Source organism: Amphiura filiformis, chromosome 3 (genome assembly GCF_039555335.1).
Source record: "Amphiura filiformis chromosome 3, Afil_fr2py, whole genome shotgun sequence".
Classification (NCBI taxonomy): Eukaryota; Metazoa; Echinodermata; class Ophiuroidea; order Amphilepidida; family Amphiuridae; genus Amphiura; species Amphiura filiformis.
This window is the reverse complement of record NC_092630.1, coordinates 80,189,666-80,213,472: the sequence shown is the minus strand read 5'-3', so window position 1 is coordinate 80,213,472 and position 23,807 is coordinate 80,189,666. Positions and strand designations below refer to the sequence as shown.

At 37.4% G+C, this 23,807-nt stretch overlaps 1 protein-coding gene across 1 annotated transcript; it reads left to right on the top strand.

Annotated features, from left to right (window-relative positions):
* Nucleotides 1-1,342: 1,342 nt before the first annotated feature.
* LOC140149235 (uncharacterized) lies at nt 1,343-21,913 on the top strand. The gene is made up of 2 exons (XM_072171462.1): nt 1,343-3,441; nt 20,863-21,913. Exons 1-2 carry the CDS (start codon nt 2,530-2,532, stop codon nt 20,875-20,877), a joined length of 927 nt encoding a protein of 308 aa, XP_072027563.1. The 5' UTR covers nt 1,343-2,529; the 3' UTR covers nt 20,878-21,913.
* The last annotated feature ends 1,894 nt before the right edge of the window (nt 21,914-23,807 follow it).

Here is a 23,807-nt window from a genome sequence, read left to right as displayed (position 1 = left end):
ATTGGAATATCTCTCTAATAATTCAATTTACACGTCAATTTAATACATTAATACCCGCAATAATTTGTATTTGCTTAATGCAATCATACTATATCGTAAAGCCTCCTTTGTACATTTTATTTTAGGTACTCACTGACATCGAATACGTAGATCTCGTCAATCTTTTTACAATGCCATATTCTATTATCAAAATGTATGGTTTGCAGACAAATGACCTGGATGGTCTAAATCATAAGATACTTTCAAACACAAGAGTAGTAAACACAATATTATAAAATACAACGCCAAATATTTCTCTATTTTCGTAAGCTGCATAAGTACAAGAACACCAAAACTATTTCTTTTATTTATCTCTTGAAAGATTTCTCTCTTCCACATACCAAACTCTTCCCACCCCACCCACAAACACACCACACCCACAAACACAACCCCACAAACAAATATACAAAGACGCACACCCCAACGCACCCCAACACGCCCTCATGATCCGCCACCTACACACCCCACCCCATTATGCACAGACAACAACAGCAACAAAAACAAATCTGTAAGCAAAGTAGTTTTACCACTTCCTGGAGCTCCATTGTCTTTTACTCTCATCAATTCTCGAGACAAAAAAAACAAAAACAAAACAAAACAAAAAAACAACAACCAACAACATATATTTCTAATGCCATATCTAATGTTTTTCCAAAATTTTGTGCATTATATAGTTTGTTTGATGGTTTGTGGGTGTGGTGGGATGGGGTGTGGTGTGTGGAATGAGTGCATGGTGGAAAAGTATGGGGATGTTGGGATTGTGTAGGGGTGTGCGTGTGCTGTTTTATAGTATACGCCCTTACAGTTCGCTGTACTTTGCACATGTTGTACGGTATTACTAAAGTAATCCATGTTAATTATTACCTTCAACCATGTCAACCTTTTCAAAAATGGAACAAAAAGTGTTGTTTAATTTAAGCATATAAAGGGCTAATAGGTAGCCACGTTACTGCTGCTGCTGTTGCAGTTACCAATTGTAGAAAGCTTGCGAGGGAGGCCTTTGGCAGGCAGGCAGACCGTGTTTATTCTATACACAGCAAATATTGTGTGGCGATATTGGTTGGCATTGTGGCTAGGCAGGGTATGGCTTGATTGCGTCTATAGCAGCTCTCTCTCTCTTTCTAGCTAGTTGCCTCGCTGTACGAGGCTGCTTGCATATGGGCACAGGTGGCTTCAGGCAATTAACCCCTCAACTGCGCAAACTGATCTTACATTTGACAGCTACCTCTTAAAATGTCACATCCTTACTAGAAAAAGATTTGTCTGAAACTTGTTTTATGTTGTCAAAGCTGGGTAGTGTGCAACCCATGCAAATTAGTGAAAAAACAAAACCGCCTCTGGTTTTATTAGGAATACGAATTGCGTATGTGTATCAATTACAGCTTGAGTTAGCTGGGTTAATGGTAATCACAGTCAAACGTTGATGCATGAGACAAGATTCGGCCGGCCGGGGTGATACAATCATGACAAATATATAAAAGCCAGGCAGGGCCAACCTAGTCTCAGTGAAGCTGCATTATTTTTTGCTAGTATTAAATACAACACACGACCGTGCCCTCGGTTATGACATCTGGCGCGGCAATGGTGGGATGAGACGTTTCTTGGGGATGCGGATGAAAAATTATCTCGGGCTCAGTGAGGCGGATGAAAATGTATAAGGAGGAAGCAAGAGGAATTGATGTGTAGTAGACAGGTTGCGCGATGCACATTAATTTTAACTGTTCGGCCTGAGGGAGATTTCAACCAAACCTTCAATGGATGTATAGAAAGACAGATAGACTGGCTATTTTAATTCGTGGGATATCTCACTCCATAAATGCTTTGGGACTTAACTAGCTTAGTTGAACTTTTGTCGAATACATTTCATATACACTCTGCTACTACGACTGACTCAGTAGCGAGATATAAAAATACAATATTTTGTGGTCAACGCAGTTTTGATTAAATCACACGCAGCTAACTTGGGCAAGCTTTTTTTAATAATCGTTGAAATTTTGATATATATTGCGTTGCTTGCTTAACTACGTCTTGGATATATATTATGTTATGCTGATATAAGTACGCCAGCTATAGCAGCGATCATTTTACCCAGGGTTTATATAACGCCTTGATGGCAATCGCAATGTGATTATATTCCGTGCATACTATGCATTACAGGCGTGATATTATGAATTCTTGAACGTTGAACATCTGGAGTGGTTGACAGCTACTAAACCCTAGCCAATTTCTGCGCTTGTCTATTAATAATAACTAGACTGGTGGTGGGTAGGTAAGAGGCAAGATAGCAAGGCTGATATAGCAAACTGGCTATAGTTCCGTGATCAAACAGCACTGTATGGTTTGGTCGGTGTGGTTACCTGCAAATAGTGTGAACTGTATTTATTCAGCTTTCAATCAGAGATCAGTTTACAGGGTTTCCTCTTTACATCAAGCTTATAGTCGTGCAATTTGTCTGGTCAGGACAAGTCGAGTTTAAACTCCTTCGGGGTTATGGCCAATGCAGATAAGTCAGGCACCTGTGCGCGACAACAGGCGACTAGTCAGGGGCGATCAGCAGGGGAGATTAGCCCCAGTGCTAGTGGTGGAAAAACTGTGTGTGTTGATAGTAGTCTGAACAAATCTCTAGCACAGTCAACATCTATTGTGGAATCGGACAATCCAGAACATAATCATCAACATAGCGACTTACAAACTCATTCCAGGAAACATAAACGGAAACAGCGTGAACCACGGCGGATTAGCAACCCGGTCATGCCGCAGATCGTAAAAGAAGAAATCGTCAAGGAAGAACCAGTTGATGTCCTTGAAGAGCAGATCCATGCGAAGAGTCTTCAGATGGCTCGCGCTGCTGCTGGTAGCCGCTTTGAATTTACCGATTCTGATGACGAGACTGACTTTATTACCAATCGTAATAAATTTCGACCCATAACCCCTCAAGAGGGGCGTGAAGTGGACCCTTTTCAATTTCATAGTCCTGACAATGAAGACGAAGAAGGTGACATTGGGTTACATGAATCCATGAGTGGCGGATCTCATGGATCGCCCACAAGTGAGGACGGTGATCATGGTATCAGAACAAATCGGGGATCCAAAAAATCACAACGATCTTATAAAAATTTGAGTCGATCTCGACGTATTGTAGCAAACGCGAGAGAAAGAAATCGTGTTCATACTATCAGTGCAGCTTTTGAAGGACTGAGACGTGCTGTACCATCTTATTCACACAATCAAAAACTCTCCAAACTTGCCATATTACGGATTGCATGCAGCTATATATTAGCCTTAGCTAAATTGGCGGATAAAGACTATACTCCTGATCAAACTGAAGAATTAAGCTTTGGAGAATGTGTAGATATGTGTACAAAGACATTGCAATCTGAAGGAAGATCAAAGCGACGAAAGGTAAGTCCACTTACTTACTTCATTGTATGGTTACATACAGGTCATGCTTCTGAAGATTCCACGCGTGCTTCTAGTTCTAGTGGTTTTTAAAGTGGTGCAGTACACTTCTTTTTGGTGTGCGGGTGGTGTATTTCGTGTGTTGTAGCCCTACTACTAGTATAGGGCCTTTTGACTGTAGTGATCCAAAACCATGCTAAATCATAAAACTTGGCTATATCCAGAGAACTGCTAAACCCTGTGACTGCTATTCCCCAGCGGATATAGTGTATTTAAAAGGCCCTATAGTAGGGGGGGGGGGTGTTGTGCTATGGAGTTTAGTATAATTCTCAGAAATGGGTGTCAGTGATGGTGTGGGAAGGGGGGAGGTACGTAGGGGTGGTGGGTGTGTGTGCCGGGGTCTCTGTCTATATACACTGCCTGTCACTCTCTTTAGGTATTTATGAGGTTGGATCCTTCTATTAGATCCTTCTTTCTGAAAAGAACATAAGCAAAAAACAAATATATGACCTACTGAGATCACAGATCCTCTGTGCTGAGATAGAAAAAGATACATAAATCATTTGTTTTTGTTTGGTTTTAGATCCATCCAATAGAGTCCAAGCTAGGTATGGATAGTCTAAGAGTTGGTGTGTGGGGGTGGGTGTGGGTGGGGTGTGTCTGTTTGTCTAAGCGTTTTAAGCGTGTGCCCGTATGAAATGTGTGTGTGGGGTGGGGAGTGTGTGGGGTGAGTGTGGGGAGGTATTTTGAAGGTATTGCCTTACTTCATTATTATTATTCATTGTAAGTTCATTTCCGTTTTTTGAAAGTTTCTAAATTGTGCCAAAGATAATATCAATAATTCCCTCAAAATCAGTTAAAACCTTTTCCTCGTGTTGATTTTCTCGATTATTAAATATAATATGGCGATGCATTTGTTCATACAGTCCAAACAAACTTGCATGCACTATGCTTGCAGATGTTTCACAACGACAGCGTGGATTTTGTCTCATTAGAGTAAAATTTAATTATTTTAGCTCAATCATCAGCCATTTTGCAAGCGAAGATGAACTGTTTTGTTAATATTAAAATATGTTTGACTGACATAGAGCTTGTGCTCGACCAGCTGGGACAACGTAATTGTGTTTAAGATACGAGTTTAAACCATTACCATTATACACAAATTGTGCGCACTCATTATCATTTGACTGTCTGATAATATTTAATTTTGTGTAAAACACTGGTTATAAAACTGTTCATAAAATTGATATATTAGATTTAGCTGGTCAATGAGAGTGCCATTCTAGTTATTTTTATATTCAATTAAATGGACCTCAGATAATTCCATACATAATTGTCTGAATAACTAACTAAATTAGATCTTACCGTAATGTTCATTTGGTATAATAAACATGATAATCATTAATATACTGATACTTAAGTTTTAAAAAAATATGTTAACTTGTATTTGTTATCAGTACCACATGATAAACACGTTCACATGGTTTACATAAAAAGAGCAGGAAGGGCTGGGGAAGCTCAGATAAACTGACATAAGTAAATTCAGAGAGAAAACAAATCAGAACCGGTGGGTATCGAACCAGCGCACTAAAGATTTCCGAATAATAATAGAGAAATACACCAGGTCCGTCTCAGCTACATAAACTATACGCGTACTTCATGTACTCACAAACTCAATGTACCAACATAAAATAATAATTATCATGAATATACTCACAATTATCCACAGCCCTACCTGCCCTACCCATACCTAAACACAACCTAACCATCATCATAGCCAAACTATGCATTTTGTATTTGTATGCAGCGTCTTTTCTTCATTTACCACAGCGGCATGTTTAGTGAAGTGTCTCACATCTCCTCTTCCTTTCCAAGAATTCTGAAGTAGTTGTTCTGTTTTATCTCTTCTAAGCCGGACACAAAGTTGATCACTCTTCCTAAACCAAAGGAACCATATAAACTCATAACTACTTGCTATCGGCACCACACCTGTCATGTGATATAATAATACTGTACATATATTTAGGTGACATTTGCCCTTTTAGAATAGAGATGAGCTTGTTTGAATCTTAGTCAATTGAGTTAATTGTTACGACTAAAGCAAAGTGTGCCCGTGAGATATCAGGTGGGTGCTTGTATTAATTGGATATTCACCATGATAAATCTCTTATTTATCTTCTTAGTCATGGAGATGAAAATTTATTATTGATATTATCAAAGTATTGATAATATCATGATTATTAACAATTACAATAACTTTCATCGTGAGCAGTTGCTGGTTCAGGTCTTTGGTATTTTGCCTCATTAAATAAAGCTTTTTGTAATTTTATTCACTTTTTATTTCCAAAGGGGCTAACAAGCAAATCTGATCTACAATGGAGTGGTATCAATCAAATTTGGAATTTAACAAAAGCAGTTACAATTGAGATGTTTCACGCATCATCCAAGCACTTCAATCATCAATGGGCCCTGTCAAGTCTGGAACCTAACAATAGAACAATAGACATTACAATAACTATTGTTATGTAATAAGGAAAATTTGAACCAAGCCAAAGCCACAAAATCCAATCTGTGACACTTACAATTTGGTAAACCGCTATAGGAAACAAAGGGTATGTGTCGTATAACATGGGTATTGATTAGAAAAATGTTGTTTTGTTTTACGAAACATTGGCTTGATTTGATTGTTTGATTTGATTATTTTGATCGATTGATAATGCAGGCACAAATCACATACAAAAACAAGCAAACTACAACTATAATTACAACACAAAACTGAGTAACGGGGAAAAATGTATTGACCATTCGTCAGATAGTGAAATTCAGAATAGATATGGTTATTATATTCGTTTAGATGAAAAGACGCGTGCACATTTTAACAAAATGGGTGAAATTTAAGTAATCAAAACGCTAACTTTTGTTCAGCACTGAAATTATGAAAAAAAAATCTTGATTTTACGAAGTTTTATGACGTGATAGAGTTACGATAGCATACTTTAATTTGAGTACTTTTTCAATTAGTATTATAAGAAGTGTATAGAAAACACGGTTGTCTAATTATTTAATCTGATTTAGCCTCGTGGTAAAACAAGTAAGCTGAAGGAATAATGATCAATTATAGCTGAGCTACACATCGTCATAAACTCGCCTCAAGTACTTGTTAACAATGCACCTGACAGTTGTAATGGTGCCAGCCTTCCAACCCGCAAGATCCCTCCAAGTCAAATAGTCTCTAAAGGAGCCGGCTCCAACATCACCTGAAAGCTTCTACCAATTATTTTGTATCACTCTACTTCAACATCATGCCATCTAAGGTATGTGTTTCATGTCTTGGTTATGATAAATATGCTTTGCCTCATTTTTAAAGATCTTTTCTTTTCATCATGATCATACAAAATGCCTTTAATAGATAGCTATCTATGATACAATATTTATGGCATCACCTTTTCATATAATTCTATCACCCCAAGTGAGGCTCCTGGTATAGTCTTGCGCACCTCTAAAGTGCCCATAGCCACAACCGATATGTATAGTAAGATCGAAATTTACGGCGCATGCAAGATACTCAGCAGATGAACTCTAAGACTTCATTTGTTCGATTCTGTCGATTTTGTGGAGGATTTTGTAGGTCATTCTATTGATTTAAGTAAACGGTAAAGGAAAACACTTTAAGCGATATACTTGTACCAGGTGAGGATTTGAGGTTACTTCAGTTTACAGTTTAACCCGGTATCAGACACTGATCGGGAAAAGAAGGAAACGATATCGCCCAACCCGATATATATTGTGGCACGAGTAATATTATCTTTAGTTTGCATGTGGTTAAAGATGAGACATTCACATCATGACAAAATTGTATCCAATACAGAAGAATGATCTCGTACATGATATCAGCAGATGGCGAGTGTCATGTATCAATAATGATTTTTACATTGCAGTGCAAGGGCACCTTCTGTGTAAGATACTACAAGCAAATGTAATTTAAATCGTGAGTGTTCATCATATTCGCGTAGAACAGTTGAGCAGCTGGTATAAACCAACAAGGGAATGTAATATAGTAAGATGGTGAGGATAAATCGAGACACCAACCATGAAACATCAGACCATCATACAAATTATTCTCGCATAGATTTTGTCAACGACAGACAAAAGAAATAGCAAATCTTTGTATTTTATTTTCCAGTTGAAATTATGAACTTAAATACTTTTAATCCTAATTAACATGATATAACAAAACATCTGCAAATATATAATAATACAACATTTTTGAAAACTAATATTGATTACCACATATTTGAACCGAGCCAAGATGGAAGTGATTGAAAGTGTTAATCATAATCAATAGTATAAGGTGGTTTTTTTTATGTTATATCACTAAGAAGGTAAATAAGAGTATTACGGCGTATCATGGTGAATATCCAATTAATACAAGCACCCACCTGATATCTCACGGGCACACTTTGCTTTAGTCGTAACAATTAACTCAATTGACTAAGATTCAAACAAGCTCATCTCTATTCTAAAAGGGCAAATGTCACCTAAATATATGTACAGTATTATTATATCACATGACAGGTGTGGTGCCGATAGCAAGTAGTTATGAGTTTATATGGTTCCTTTGGTTTAGGAAGAGTGATCAACTTTGTGTCAGGTTTAGAAGAGATAAAACAGAACAACTACTTCAGAATTCTTGGAAAGGGAGATGAGACTTCACTAAATATGCTAAAGAGACATTTGGTAGATAAAGAAATAAAGTAATAAAATGAGGTGTGGGTGGGGTGCTCTCCCTCTAATTTTAAACAGGTTTTTCTTGTGAAAAATCGTTATTCTTATGATATTCCATCTGTTACCATGTGTCCAAAAGACCATTCTTTTTATACGAATAGTCTAGAAAAGTGGTTTCATGGCAGTTAACATTATTAAAGCTTACTGTACCCCATTTGGTTGATTTCACCTTTTCTAACACAAGGTTCTCTGATTTAATCAGTGTATGATTGAGCAAGTTGAGCATGAATCATATGTTAAGGGGCTTGCTTTCTGTATACACTGTGTTAACCAGCTGTAGTATGTCATTGGTTACGGTAATGTGCCAAGTATCTATCTAGCCATCTATCAATGTGCCATCATAACCCTCGCAAGCTGTTTCCTGCAAGATCCGGTTCACCTGCCTCAGTGCGTTTTCATAATTAAACTCCTGCAAAAACATATAGAGAGAACATGTGTAACGTATTCACAAATAGGCATGTAATCAATGCCGATACATCTGTACAAGGACAACTCAAATATTATTACTACAACTATTTCCATATATTTTTAAAATAATACTTAAAAAAGTACCGGCATCGCGAAGACGCACAGGAAATACGTATAGCGCATTGCGCCTTTTATACTTGGTAAGGAATACAAATCACTAAAACTTCCTCTTAGTTCAAAATTACATAATTATTGCATATTAATTCACCAAATTTGCCGTGCATTTTAACACTATAACCCAAATGAATCATCAACTTTGTCATATAATTGAATTAAAGCTAGCCAGCCAGCTATAGATTTGGCAAATGTGTAACATTTGTTAATGTTAAACATCAGACCTCGTTTACACGAAGGCATCCAATACACCGAAACAGATATGATACATGACATTGCTGTTAATGCATATCGATAATTATTAGTCAAAGATACAAATATATGGGTTCATTACAAAAAAACAAACAAATTAATGTCATAGCTTTACGTTACGTCACTTTTCGTTATCCTGATATTCGTTGAACTTATTTTGATAAAAACAGTCAGCTTGTCAAATGAACTAGACCGTTTTGACAGTGTAACCCAATTTAGTATTAATTTACCTAAGAAATCACTTAAAAATATTAAGATATTGTATGCATATCGATGTCTCGTGACTAACACATCCCAAAACTTACTAGGCATGGCACTGTTAATCGAAACAACTACAACCCTAAACCTTTTCAATGGTTGCAAAATAGTTGGGTAAAATTTAAAACAAAGTTGTGTAATTTTTTTAACATCAGTTGCTAGTTGCATTATGGTAAGAGCCGTGTTTGCAGTGTATTTGTTTGTCATTAGTGACCTGATGTGTCACCTGCAATTCAATATAATATACCCACCTTTTTAAAGCAAGTTTAATACCGATCAATATGGACTAATTGCAGGAAACAGCCCTTCTCCATCGATGCCAAATCTTACAGATATTTATCGATATGTAGTATTATGAACTGGGGTCAAAAATATTATTAATTGAAACAAGTTTAATAGGCATATTAGAATAGTATATCCATGCTTTTAATTTCTGTAAGCTTATTATACAAAGGGCGTCATTAATACAAACGGAAAGGTACATTGTATATGCAAGTCCAGTGTATATTATCGATCTGTTCAAGTTGTTTTTTTCATGCCGGTGAACAAAATTTACGAATGAAGTACAGAATAATTTCATTTGAACACAGCTTGGCTTAAAAGGGTTCAGGCAAACTTAAGACCATGAAGACATACGATTGTAAGAAATACGTCTCTTTGGACCAATGAAGTAACACTTACAAGTGTCACAGTGGCAAAATGACTGATTGTTGGCCTTTTGCTGCCTGACTTAATGCTTGCTTTTATACTGCACGGATTCGAGAGTGTGTCGTTGTTGACCGTGAAAGTTTCACACTTGTCAGTCAATGGACTACTGTCCTGTCATGAACAGAACGTAACCGTCCGTCAGTTCATGACCTGCACACGCAAAGCCGCGCACCAAAATGCAACTGCACATATCCACATAACATCACACAAACCCATCCCACATCTCACGCGCGTCCAAGCATCCTCACACTACAGTACTAGACACACTCTCATCCTCAAACAACCTCGCACACCCATACGCGCGGCACCTCCTACCCAGCCACCCACCACACACATCTACATACAAAAGGAGTTATTAAACAATATATGCATTGTGTTACCGATTTAACACACTGCCAACTGGCACTTCGGCTTTAGAGCTGGGCACTCTACCTTCAATGCATTCATTTCACAATCCCACATCAATACAACAACATGGAAGACGCTCGCGGTGTCTGCCTTGACGTCAATAGAGCTCGTGTCTGTCATCCTGATCTCCTGGTCAAACTCTCTGCACTTGGTTTCACTTGAACACTCCATGACTGGTTAATACAGACTATACCTACGTAATAGATTACTGACGGTTAAAGGTTGTCCTAAGTGGCAAAGCATCAGATGTAAAGTCCAAGCCCGATCTCATCCTCATCACTGAATCTAAGCTGGAATCTGCAATCCCTAAAGATAGCCCATCCATTTCCTTATAGCTGGCATGAGAAGAGACAGGAATGACAACAGTGGGTGGGGTGGCTGCATAGTCTATTACAAGAATGGCTTGCCAATAGTGAGAGAATACAGCATAGAGCCAAAGAGGCATGAGGTAATGGTCTTCACCATGGAAATCAAGAGTAGAATAATACTGTTTTCTCTTTTGTATTGTCCTCAAAAGAAAGTCATCAAAACCTTGGAGTGTATGATAATAACATGGACCGCCTAATCACAAGAACCAAAACCAACATTTCTATTTTGGCTGGCGATTTCAACTGTCATCATCGCGAATGGCTTTTCAGCAGTTCTCCTACCGATGAAGAGGGCAGGATGACACAGTCATGACTTCTGCTGTACACACGATCTTACTCAGATTGTTTCAGAAGCCACCCACCAACTTGGTAACCGTCTAGACCTTATCATTACAGATGCCCCAATCTGTTCACTCGAGTCATCATCACAACATTGGTACCTCCAACCACTTCCTTACCCAGAAATAATTGCAAGCTCAACCTCTATCTGAACAACCACCACCCAGTAAAGTATGGCTCCACAAAAAGGCAAATTGGAACGGACTCAGAAGTGCTTTAGCAGCAGCTCCGTGGAACACTTTGCTCACGAAAAACAACCCGGAGGCTGCATGTGACAATGTGACCAATGTCATCTGTGCGTCAATGCATGGGTTTATACCACAGAGATCTGTGCACTCCTATGTTAACTACCCAGAATGGTGGAATGATGGCTGTGAAACTGCACTTAAGAAGGACGACAAGTGGAGATGTTGGAGATCCCTCCAGACTCATGAGACCCGACTTAAATATAACAGAGCCAGGACTAAGTACACATCTGTGTCAATAAAAGCGCGGCATCTACTCACAAGTCCAGAGAGTTAAGGAGAAGATGCCCGTCGAGCTCCAGACAGGAGCAAAGTCTTGGTGGTGGACCGCACATCGGCTCATGGAAATGCAAAAAGGGTAAGAGTGAATTACCAGTCCTCAAATTTGATGGCAATACCTACATAACATCAGAGGCTAAAGCTTAATGCTTTGCAACATTTTCAGTGATTAATCAACCATCCCTCATGCTGAGAATTGTAAGCCAGTCCCCAATATTCCAACTAAGACTGCCTTCAAGTGTGGCAACATGTATTCTGGCCAAAGCAAGTCAAACAGTTGAAGAAACTTGACATCAACAAAGCTTCTGGACCAGATGGTATTCTAATCATTGTGCTTGGAACCGCTACCACTGAGCTTGCTCCCACATTTGCTCGTCTCTTCCGCCTCCCGTTCCGCATATGCTTTATCAAAGGTCATGTGCCTAACAAGTGGAAGGTTGCCAATGTCATTCCATGCCACAAGAAAGGGGACAATCATTCTCCCAGCAACACTGTTCTAAGTAATGGAGATACTGATATACGCCACCTATATAGACTCACATCAGCTCATATTCCGCTTCCGATGTCCTAATATATGTCTCCTAGCAGCTATCAAACTCCATCAACGACAGAGAAGAAAGTAGAGTTGCCTGCCTAGACACCAGTAAAGCTTTTAACAGGGCATGGCACCCCGGCATATTGGCTAAGCTGTCTGCTCTTGGTTTAACTGGTAAGCGGCTGAATTAGTTGAAAGACTACCTCACAAACCGCTCTTTGAGAATCTCACTGATGGATGGAATTTCATGAACTGAAAAACCTATTAATGCTGGTGTCCGACAAGGCTCCATCCTTGGACCACTTCTGTTTATTATCTTCGTTGACGACATCCCTACCGGACTTACAAATCCATTAATCCATTATGCAGATGATGTAACCCTGATGTCATCTATCATGTCCAAGGCAGATAGAATTGGCGCTGCAACATCACTGGACATCGGATGTAGACTTCAAGGTAAGAAATTGAATAAAGTCATGGGCAAATACATAGAATGTTCTGTTTGGAGCCTCGAAGTGCAAGACCAACACTATTTCCAACCGAAGAGATGCTCCAACTAGTCATCCTAGCCTCCATTTTCCAGAACAACTTTGGAAGAGGTAGATAGTGTTGACCTGCTTGGTCTTACTGTAAACAAAGACTTGTCATAGACTCTTGTAGTGAACAAGATGGCAAGAACAGTCAGCCAACGTTTCGGCCTCCTTCGTCGTGCGGCCCCTACCTTGTTCCTTCTCAGAGAGCAACGATATATAAGACTACGATCCGATCCAAGATGGAATATGCCAGCTCTGCATGGATGGGTGCTCCACCTGTCTAAACTTGATGCTATCAAAGAAGAGCGGTACGGATCATTGGCGTCCCAGACGAAGATGGAAAGACCTATCAAATACAACACCTGGGACATAGAAGAGCGGTGGGAGCATCACTCTATTTCATAGGATGTTCTATGGCGAAACTCCTTCAACACCTGTTACAAGATCGTATGATCATTCATCCTCGTCTGCTGCGCTCCATCAGACCCCACGACCAAGCTATCAAAAGTCCATGATCCAACCTGGTTAGCCACCAGAGATCAGTCCTTCCATCCTCAGTAACCTGTGGAATGCTCTACCTGGTCAAACTACCTCCAACCAGAATCGGCTTAGCTTCAAGCGGGGTTAACAACTATCTTGGCGCCAGCACATCAGCGCTATCACACGGATAGCCTTAATGTACGATCTTTTTAAATTTTTAGATTGTTCTTTTTTTCTTCCAAAATGATAAAATAGTTAATGTGCAATCATTATGAAAGATCCCAATACATTTGGACACGAAAAACAGTGGAAATTGGCGAAGAAACAACATCATAAACTTCACCTCTATCACTCAAAATATCTCGCACGTTTTGGATTAGGACGCCGAGTGCGGCCTCAGAGTTAGTCTCCTACGCAGCCAGTTTGTGGAGGAAGCGTAACCAAACTGGCTTCGTAGGAGACTAAGATTTGCGATAATTCCGACATATTATCATAATCTGAAAATTATGATAATATGTCGTACCAACAGAAAATCATCCCGTTTTACTACAAATAGGGCGAATTTGACAGTTTGCTCATAGATGTAAGTTGGAACATGTGTAAGTATTGCAAATATGCCAAAAATCGGTTTTGAAAAAAATAAAGGTATATTCTGAAAAAAAATCGTACATTAAGACTTACTAATTGCACAGTTCAGACATTAAAAAAAAATACCCGCCATCCTCTAGCTAGCTCGTCCTGTGATTGGTCCTTTAGTTATCTAGGTATTATCTATCTGTTGTGCAACCTGTATGCTTATAGCGCAGGGCGACACCCGAGGGCGGTATATTCAAAGATAGTGTGCACCCATTGCATCCCGGTAACTACTTCTACGTCGAATTCCTTACACATTACCGATGTTCATTAAGATAAATAGGTATGCTAAACCTCTCTCAGCATGATTTCTTCTATAAAATAATGACTATATCATATTGTATATAACAGAACAAAGGACCCTTTGATTTGAAAATGTGGCGGGAAATTTGAATTCAAATAAAAAATGCACGGTTATACCGTACCACAAAATACTCATTCGTGTGCAACTTGTTTTTCGTGTTTTTTCTATCAATGTATATAGATGTCTTCAAAATTAGATAAGATATAGGCCTAGACACGAATGTTTCATCAATAATAGTGGTTTTTTTTAAAATAATTTTTAATAATTAAAAAAAATTTTAATAGCATAATAGCAAACTATTGTAGGCCTACTATGTTATTATGCAAAATGACAAATTTAAATGCAAGCCAGTATATTTTTTTAAAATTTTGGTATAGATCATTTTAAATCACCTTGTATATGAATTTGGATATATATATTTTTTAATCGATTCTAATGAAGATATACGTAATTTTTATATACCCATTCTGAGCGTCATATTTCTTCATAAATTGCAATTAAAATAATACTAGTATATCAGATCAAACGAAACACACGTTAACGAAAATAAGCTGCATGCACGAAGAACAAGTTACAGATGGAAAGTGAAGTTAATTGTTGAATAATTCTATAGAGAAATGCATGCATAAAATTCAGCCACGGTTTCTTTAAAATTTCATGGGTTGGGAGCGAATGTAGCTGACAAGTTTCTATAGATAGGATATTATATGACATAAGTATAATGCCTGTGAGACGGTTGTATGCCAGGATGAGGGATGACGATGTCACTTCACATGCACAGCTAAGTCACTCAACAAATGTTTTATTTACAGCAGAAACTCACACCGGTTTTATGGGTAGAATTATCGTTATGAACGTGTTTATGAGAAATAAAATCATATCGCATTGATAACGTCTTTATTCATATCGGATGGAGTTTAAAGTTTGTATGTGGGTTAAGAATATGAATAACTTTTAAACATTATGGGGAAAACATACTCAAAATACATGGTGCACCGCATAAGCCATATGACCAACAACTTATTTTGCCCTAATTGTATTTGGTAAAATTTTCAAAAGCAATAATTTAAGAGTGGGTAAGTTTTATATTAAGCCACAAAGATACAAAGATTAAAGAATCCAAACCAGTGCACATCTGTGAAGCAAACAGGTACATCATTAAAATACATCCACGGACACTCCGACAAACTAACAGACCGTCAACTCTTGTACACCCCATACCAGTGTGATCTTTGGGGTGTGGGTGGGGTAACCCCATAACTTCTGAATCCCTCAAATAAAGCCCAACCCCCTAATTTGCCCTTGTTGTTGTTTGTTATCACATTTTTGACCCCAAACTGGCAATTTCAATCCCCCAATACAATGTGTCAAAGACCACACTGCCTCGCATCCCACACACATAATTAACCAGCCTAATCGCGAAACTCCCGTGGCCAAATGGTTAAGGCACGGGTCTTGTAAATCTGAGGTCCTGGGTTCGATTCCCAGACGGGATCACTTTTTCTACTTGTCTCTTTTATTATTTGCGTCGGCGAACCTGGTGAAAAATTATGTTTATTATGAAGATATTACAATTGAATGATTTTTCTGGAACAATAATAATATATTTTTCGAACTTGCCCTTTCAAGGCACATTATAGTTAGTTACCATAATGACCTACTCATCTTCATTAACTGGGAGGCTTTGTTCGTGTATTAATGTATACCACAGTAAATAACCATCCTTTTGTTAATTAAGCGTATACTAATAAAATTGAAAGCCACATTATATTACATGAAATCAGACGGGTTGCTAGTGTTACCAGCTGCGATTTCTTTTTAATTAAATTAGCATGAATAATTACCGTAAAATGGCTGAATTGTATGTTAAATCTGACTTCAACTAATAAAATTGTAGTTCGGTTTTATCCAGAATTTTAATATTTTGAAGGTAATTTTGGGCGATTCGCAACGAGCGATACTAGTATTTGTTTCTATATGGCGAATGAAAAATCACTCACTAGAAATCGCGTTTGAGCGAGCGGGTGGCGAGCGAGAGCGTTCGCCTCAAACGATTTTTTGGTGTTCTCTCTAATCATATTTTCAGATATTTGCTATATAGTGCATATAGTATGCAAACTATTCCTCCATATAATAGACATTAATAACATGCATGGTGTATAATTTTTCAATTATTTCCAAAAGAGCAATATACGATTTTCTGTATACGCTCGATTATAAACTGATGCCAAACAATCGAGTTGGGATACGCATGATAAGGGGTGATTTAAGTATCGCTACAACATGGCTCATTGCTTCATAAGCACAAATATGGTAATTTAAATCTGGTTATTTGTTTGAAACCATCTGTTTTGAACCTTCGTTTCGTTTAATACCCATGCCACTATACACACACACAATAATCATGATAATGTATTCTGAAATTACATATTACAAGCATATGCTATATACTATAGTATCATTTCGAACTAATGTGTAATTTTTCCGTCATGTTGTAACCCCAAGATGCTCTTATGTCACTTTGACGCAGTCATGTTTAAAAATAGCAAATTGGTATAATATTATTCGTATGGGCAATCCAAAATTGACAATCATAAGCTCTTTGAGACCAGCAAAAATGTGGTAAGAGAAATACACTATATAATCATTTCATTTTTGAAAATGCCTTCACTACTAAACCCAGAATGTAGAATATCAAAAGTAAAAACAACGCAAACGTGATGAGCTATATTTTATAATGTCATTTATCTGTCACATGACCTAAACACCATTCGTGACTGATATCGAGACAACAACAATCTTGTCCTTATCAAAAAACGTAATTTCTTTGGTAACCAGTTGGTAACCCCACCCCTAATGTATATTTTGAGATTAAAAGTCCTTTTCAAATTGTGTTCATTAAAATCACAGTATTATATTGCCACTGATCATAAAATCTAATGAAATCGTTCATTTTTAATGCAACAATGGTCGTGCAATCTTTATTAATTATGCGATGATGTGGAAGACATATGCATTGATTCATTGCAACACTTAATCAAGTCCTATAAAGTGTCTTGTGTAGTGACGGGGAACACTTACGGGTATAGACGAGGTATTGTTGGTTGAAGCAGCCAAAAAACTGATTTTCATTATCTAAATTAATATATTATTGATAAATAACACTTTGATGTTTTGTAAAAGTTCATTCTACAAATCATATACGTTGAAAACTTGCTCGATTTATTGTTGTTAATGAGTTATGTATAGGTTTTACAAAAGTGTTGTTGTTTCAGTCCTCTTTACCACATAACTCAAGAACCACAGGACCTTCTTCTATATACACACTCGCGATGAAATGATCAATGCAATTTTTGCCAAAGTTTACTATCATTCGCAAGATGATGTGAACTACCAAATCGCAACAGTTTAAAATAGTTGCTAACCTTAACACTATGTACAACTTTAAATCAGTCCTGGTATCTACCAGTAACATCAGGAGGAGGATTAACACCGATTATATAGCATTATAAAAGTATAAGTCTTAATGTCTATCATTTTAAGGCACATCAGGAGCGCGTTTTCATTCGATAACGTCACTTCATTAGATTATCCATACCATATTGTTTTAGTTTCGTCAGTGTTTCCTACTAGATATGGCTTTAAATAATGCAAATAATTTATCCACCGAGAAACATCTTTTTTCACTTTTGTAGCAGATAGAAGATTAAGAGGGAATGACGCCCTTTTTGCCATCACCCAAGCTTGAGCGCGTCTTTTGTACGCACAATTTGCACCTGTTTGTGTTCACTGTAGCGCTCAGGGCAGGCAGGCGCATACAAGTTGCCAAAATGAAACATTTTCATTAAAGTTGGATGTACATTATTTCCTACTCTTGTTAATATGAACCATTATGCCATGAAAATAATGATTGATTGCATCTGGTTAAATATGCGGAGGAAAAAACGCAAAATGCTAATTTTGATTTCTCAAATGATGAGGTAGAGATGAAATCAATATGATTATACATATGACATTCAGACTGGCACCTGTGACTATTATAGATGCTGTGCACATTTGCTGAAAATCAAGTCTATATTTTTGTCTTTATTTTGTTCGTCTCGTAATTTGGTTCCTAAAATATAAAGTAAATCCTTAACGTATTATGAAAATCGAAAAGTAATTCGATTTTCAAGTTTTTTAAAGAGAGACGTATAAGTAATTTGATAAATAGCTAAATTTTTGACAGAAAAAAGCGTGAAAGTATATGTGCTTGTAATTATAAGTATTATTTTTCAGGTGACTAACTTTGGAATTAAAAGTGCTCAAACCCATTACAGGTGAGCGTAGAAACAAATTCAAAGTATAGACCTCTGGAAAAGGCAACCGTTACTACTAGTTTCACAGCATACCCTCACTTACGATCATTGGGTATACCGATCATCAGACGGATAATTTGTCATGATTTCAAGTTAACACAAATGCATATACAGGTATATACATTCTGTGGTGTCAAAACCATGACAAACCTAGCCATTCCAGCACAGTCTCTACTCCAAAAGTAGTCGAAAGTGCTCAACCACTATAAATAGTGGGGGCGTAATATAAGTATTATTTTTCAGGTGACTAACTTTGGAATTAAAAGTGCTCAAACCCATTACAGGTGAGCGTAGAAACAAATTCAAAGTATAGACCTCTGGAAAAGGCAACCGTTACTACTAGTTTCACAGCATACCCTCACTTACGATCATTGGGTATACCGATCATCAGACGGATAATTTGTCATGATTTCAAGTTAACACAAATGCATATACAGGTATATACATTCTGTGGTGTCAAAACCATGACAAACCTAGCCATTCCAGCACAGTCTCTACTCCAAAAGTAGTCGAAATTGTGTGCTTGTAATTATATATACGACATATGATAGTCATGAAAGTGAGGTATTAGACCGCGGTATCGCAATGAACGGTAAAACTACATTGCTGTTGCTGTTCTTTTATTGGTTCTTGTATTACGCGGTTCAATATAATTTCGGATAAATTAGTTCTACAAAATATGTAGATAAAGTCATGAACACGTATTTGTACACTATTTGAACCACATTAGCCTGGAGTGGGCGGGTGTGTCTTTTTGGGGTGCGTTTGGGTGGGAGTGTGACTTTTGACTTATATTTCCAACCTGGATGTTACAAATTTAGAATGGAGGTGTGTAGGGTGTGCTTGTGACTGTGTGGGGTGTGTGGACAGTGGCTGGGGTATGGTTGGGCGGGGGTCAAATATCTGGACCCAAAAGGATTTGTAAAAAGACCACAACCATATCGCATAACAAAAACGCATATATCTGTGAGATGGTGAAATCAACTTCCTAAAGATTCTCCAATTAGATGTAGGGCCTACTAAGTGTTGCAGAACTACTGTGACTTTGTGAAACAACAAAATATTTCCGACTTCATTACGCCCGCGTCATCATCATGAGCATTGACAAATATACTTTAAAACAATGATTTTAATTGCCATGAGTGACAAACTGGCAATCCAACCAACCCGTCCTGGAGCCGTTTTTATAAACCAGTGGCGCGAACAAAAAGGCACATCACAGTTTGGTCAAAAATATGGACGTACCATTAGTATCCATAGCAACCGATGGGGCTTTGTTACATATAGCATGTATAGTGTTGTTAAATGAAAAGAGGTCGACTTTATCATTTAAAATTAGATTTTCTTTTATGTGATGTTGCTCTGCTGAGCACTGAGGAATAGAATGCGGTAAATGACACTTAATCGTGTCTGAGATCGCCTGTTACGAATCATCATCATCTGATCATCATCACCATAGCTCATCATCATCATCAGTGGCGTAGCGTCATAGGGGCACGATCGGTTGCAAAATTTAGAAAATCTCTAAGAAAAGTTGCCAAAAAACGGCTAGTGCCCCCATCAGACCTCCAATATGATGACCCACCTACGCCACTGATCATCATCATCTCTGATCATCATCATTTTTACTATTATCCTCAGCGCATCATCATCATCATCATTAATCATTACTATGTATTTTACAATTTATTTGACTTTTAAAACCATGATAATGTAATAATTTACCAAAAAATATTAGACACATTCGATTTGAGACAGAGTTAATTTTGAAATTGCAATATAATTTGACCTCGAACTTGAAGAACGGAGTATATTATAAAATCATATTGCAATATCTCCATTTTGGTTAGCATTCATTTTTATAAGAACTGCGTGATATTTTGACATGAAATCGAACAACTCGGTAGCCAGGTTAATGCATCTCGTGAGCCAGCTCTTTGGACGTATACAGCTAGCGATAGCGATGTAATTTTTCATTTACTGATTCCGTGCATGCGTGAAATCTGCAGTAAGCTAGGCGATATTGCACCTTGTTCTTGCACAAAACAGCTGTGCACTCGTGAGTGAGCCAAATGAAAAAGATGCTCGCTCGGCAAAGATTACAAAGATAACTTGTATTCACGTTACACTGCGTGTGAAAGTCTCTCTCCTTCCCGCTCTCTTTCACTCTTATCACACATGTTCTGAACGACTCTCTTAAAATCCCAAATCGTAAATTACAACGGCGCACATTTTGGTCCAGTTACAATATTTTGCACTTGTATCAAAAGCTGGATGCTGTAAGTTAAATTTCTCTAAAATGATACTCTTTATTCCCGTCTTACACTTTCCTTTTCTGTTTTCATTATTTTCTGCAGGTGCCGCTGGACTAATTCGGGATGTGAACACAACAGGACCAATAAACCATTACTCATCAATGATATTTCAAACATTACGCATGATTTCGGTTGAACTTCGAAAAGGTGTTGGAAGTGATCTTCTTCATGTTTGGGAGCTAGTCAGTGATCCCCAAATACGTCTGGCTACCGGTATAGCAACCGCCCTCATATTCCAATATTAGTAATTTTGTCAAATTCATTTAGATGGCGTTGTAACAAGTTGGCTACTGCAACCAGACGATGTAAGCTAACCTGGCAACCTCAAGGTGGCGACAACACAGATCCAACCACAACTGATTTAGAATGAAAAACAATAAAATGTTGGAACTTATTTGAATATATGCCTATAGAATTATAATTTCGTGATTACTTGTTTAACGACATTCCAACAACAGTTGAGAAACTCTAATAAAGGAACGCCATGCCACCAGTTAGAGTCCTTATAAATATTACAATTTATGGCAATTGGCGTATACACCTATCCGACTTCGCCATTACTGCGGTGTCCCCGATGTAAAACTGCGGTGTCCCGAGGTCGGGGGTTCCATCCATTATTTATTGTGTGCTATACAGAATTGTACCCGGGAATTGTACACAACAGTGATATTCAATACACAATCATGAGTATTGAATTACGAATTAAATCTCCGCTCTGGTACATCTGTGTTGCCGTCAATAGAGGGCCAAATACAGTAAACGCTTCTCGGATTGGTGTATAATAAGCACATAATTTCATAATCTAATTAAGAACCTTTATCATCGAATGTGATATGATGGGATTTCTGATTTGATTTGACTTCTCCCGCAAATAAAATATTTTCCTTAACGAACGACCGTTCTCATCAATAATAGTGCAATATCATGAGCAAGTTTGAATTTGGTTGAAAATGATCAACTCTTAAAAATACGGGGTCAAAATATGCACCGACTAAAAATAAATTGACCCCGTTTCATTGCAAACGATCACTTTTGTAGTCAAATTTGACCGCGCATGGGTTCAAAAAGAACCCACAAAGGGTCATTTTTTTGACTCTGCAAGCGACTGTCAATTATGCACCGACTAAAGAAGGGTCAAATTTGACCCCATATTTCTAAGTGTCAAATGGGCTATTCCAGAAAATAGATGCACACCCACCCCCTATATAGAGGAGTTCGGATTTCCGGACTTTTTGTCCAGTCGTGACTGTTGGAAATCCAGACATTTAAAGTGTCCAAAGACAAAAATATCCGGCAGAAAAATAGCTCAAAATTCGAAATCCTCAATTTGAGAGCTCATTTTGGACATTTCCGCGATTTTTACGCGATTTAATTGGATTTCTAAGTTTTTTCAAGTGTCATTGGCAACAGGAATTCCAGTCGTTTTCAGAAAGCAGACATGGAAATCCGGATATTTCTTGGATTGAAAATGTACTCCTCTAGTATAGGGGGTGTGCACTTATTTTCTGGAATAGCCCAATGTACCGTACAAATGTTCAAGTTTAAGCGTTTAATTCTACACTTTCAAGGTTGGGGAACTTTGATCGGTATATTGACTGTACACATACATTCTGTTATCAACACTAAAACATCAACGGAAACATTCACCATATACCCTTGAATTAGCCTATATTATTAATGTTCCAGTTCAATATGTTTAACTGTTTTAAATCGTAAGTGTTGTGATAAGTTTACTCATGCGTTCAAGTGTTTCAGTGCATAAAAGAGTGGTTCCCAACCTTTTGGAATGCAAAACCATTTATCAAAAAATCTCATTAACTAAACTACTTTATTGCAGTGCCCGTCTTATTCATGGGTATAAATGTCTCGCAACCCGACGTTTCGTGGGCCCATATTTAACCTATTTAAAAGGTAACAATACAAAAAGAGACTATATATAAACTATATATAAACTAAATAAATTCAATTTGAAGCAGTTAATTACTTGATTGGGCATGCGGGTGCAAATCCAACGTGTCACATTCTTGCTGTATCAACAACTCAACATTGAAATGTGAAGCCACAGTGAAATAGTGAAAGTGGTATTAACGATCTATGACAAAACGAATGGCTAATTATACTTAAAATACATGGTACTAAGATTATATAACGCATAACACGTTTCCTAGAAACCGACTCGGGAAAACGACTGGTCAAAATTTTCCTCTGTGCATGCCTGAGCAATTTGGTGGACCAATAAGGGTGTTAAATGTATAGAAAGTTAACGAAATACACCCAAAGAAATAACGAATGTAAAGTCACGATATAACAATATAATATTTTTATACTTGTATAATAAAAGTGCAATGAGATATGGAATCATATAGCTTAGATTATTTAAAACAAAGGATATTATAATATGTTAGGTGCAAAGAACATAATAGTTGGCCCATTATACTTAATGATTTCTATTCTTTTAAAGAATAAATAATGTTCGTCATAATGTGTGCTCATTGAAATGAATAAACGCAACTGTGATAATGTACTCCGATTGTATTACGTGTATTTAGTTGTGGTGTCGTCCTTTGAAGATGGAATTCAAACATTCCAACCCCTCTGAAGGTTTGACTACAAGAATTACACATTACATCCAAGCAAACACTTATTTTTTTTTAAACGCTGTACACGTATTTTGGGTTGGTCAAAATGTTACAATAACATTTTAATTTAAATGTTATATATTATGAAAAGATATTAAAACACCAGTTGTCAATATGGCATTTAAAAATATTTTTGACTAAGTTTTTGACAAAGTTTTCCAAAACATTTTCAAAAATGTTTTAAAACGTTTTATAACTGACATTTAAAGCGTTTTCTGTAAAACGTTTTCTGTAAAACCTTTGGCATAGATTGCTGGGATATTGAGTGTTCTAAGGACCTACACAAAAACCCATTTGGACTGTTACTGCGGATATTACGAGGCCTGTAGCATCAAGCAAATGATAGAA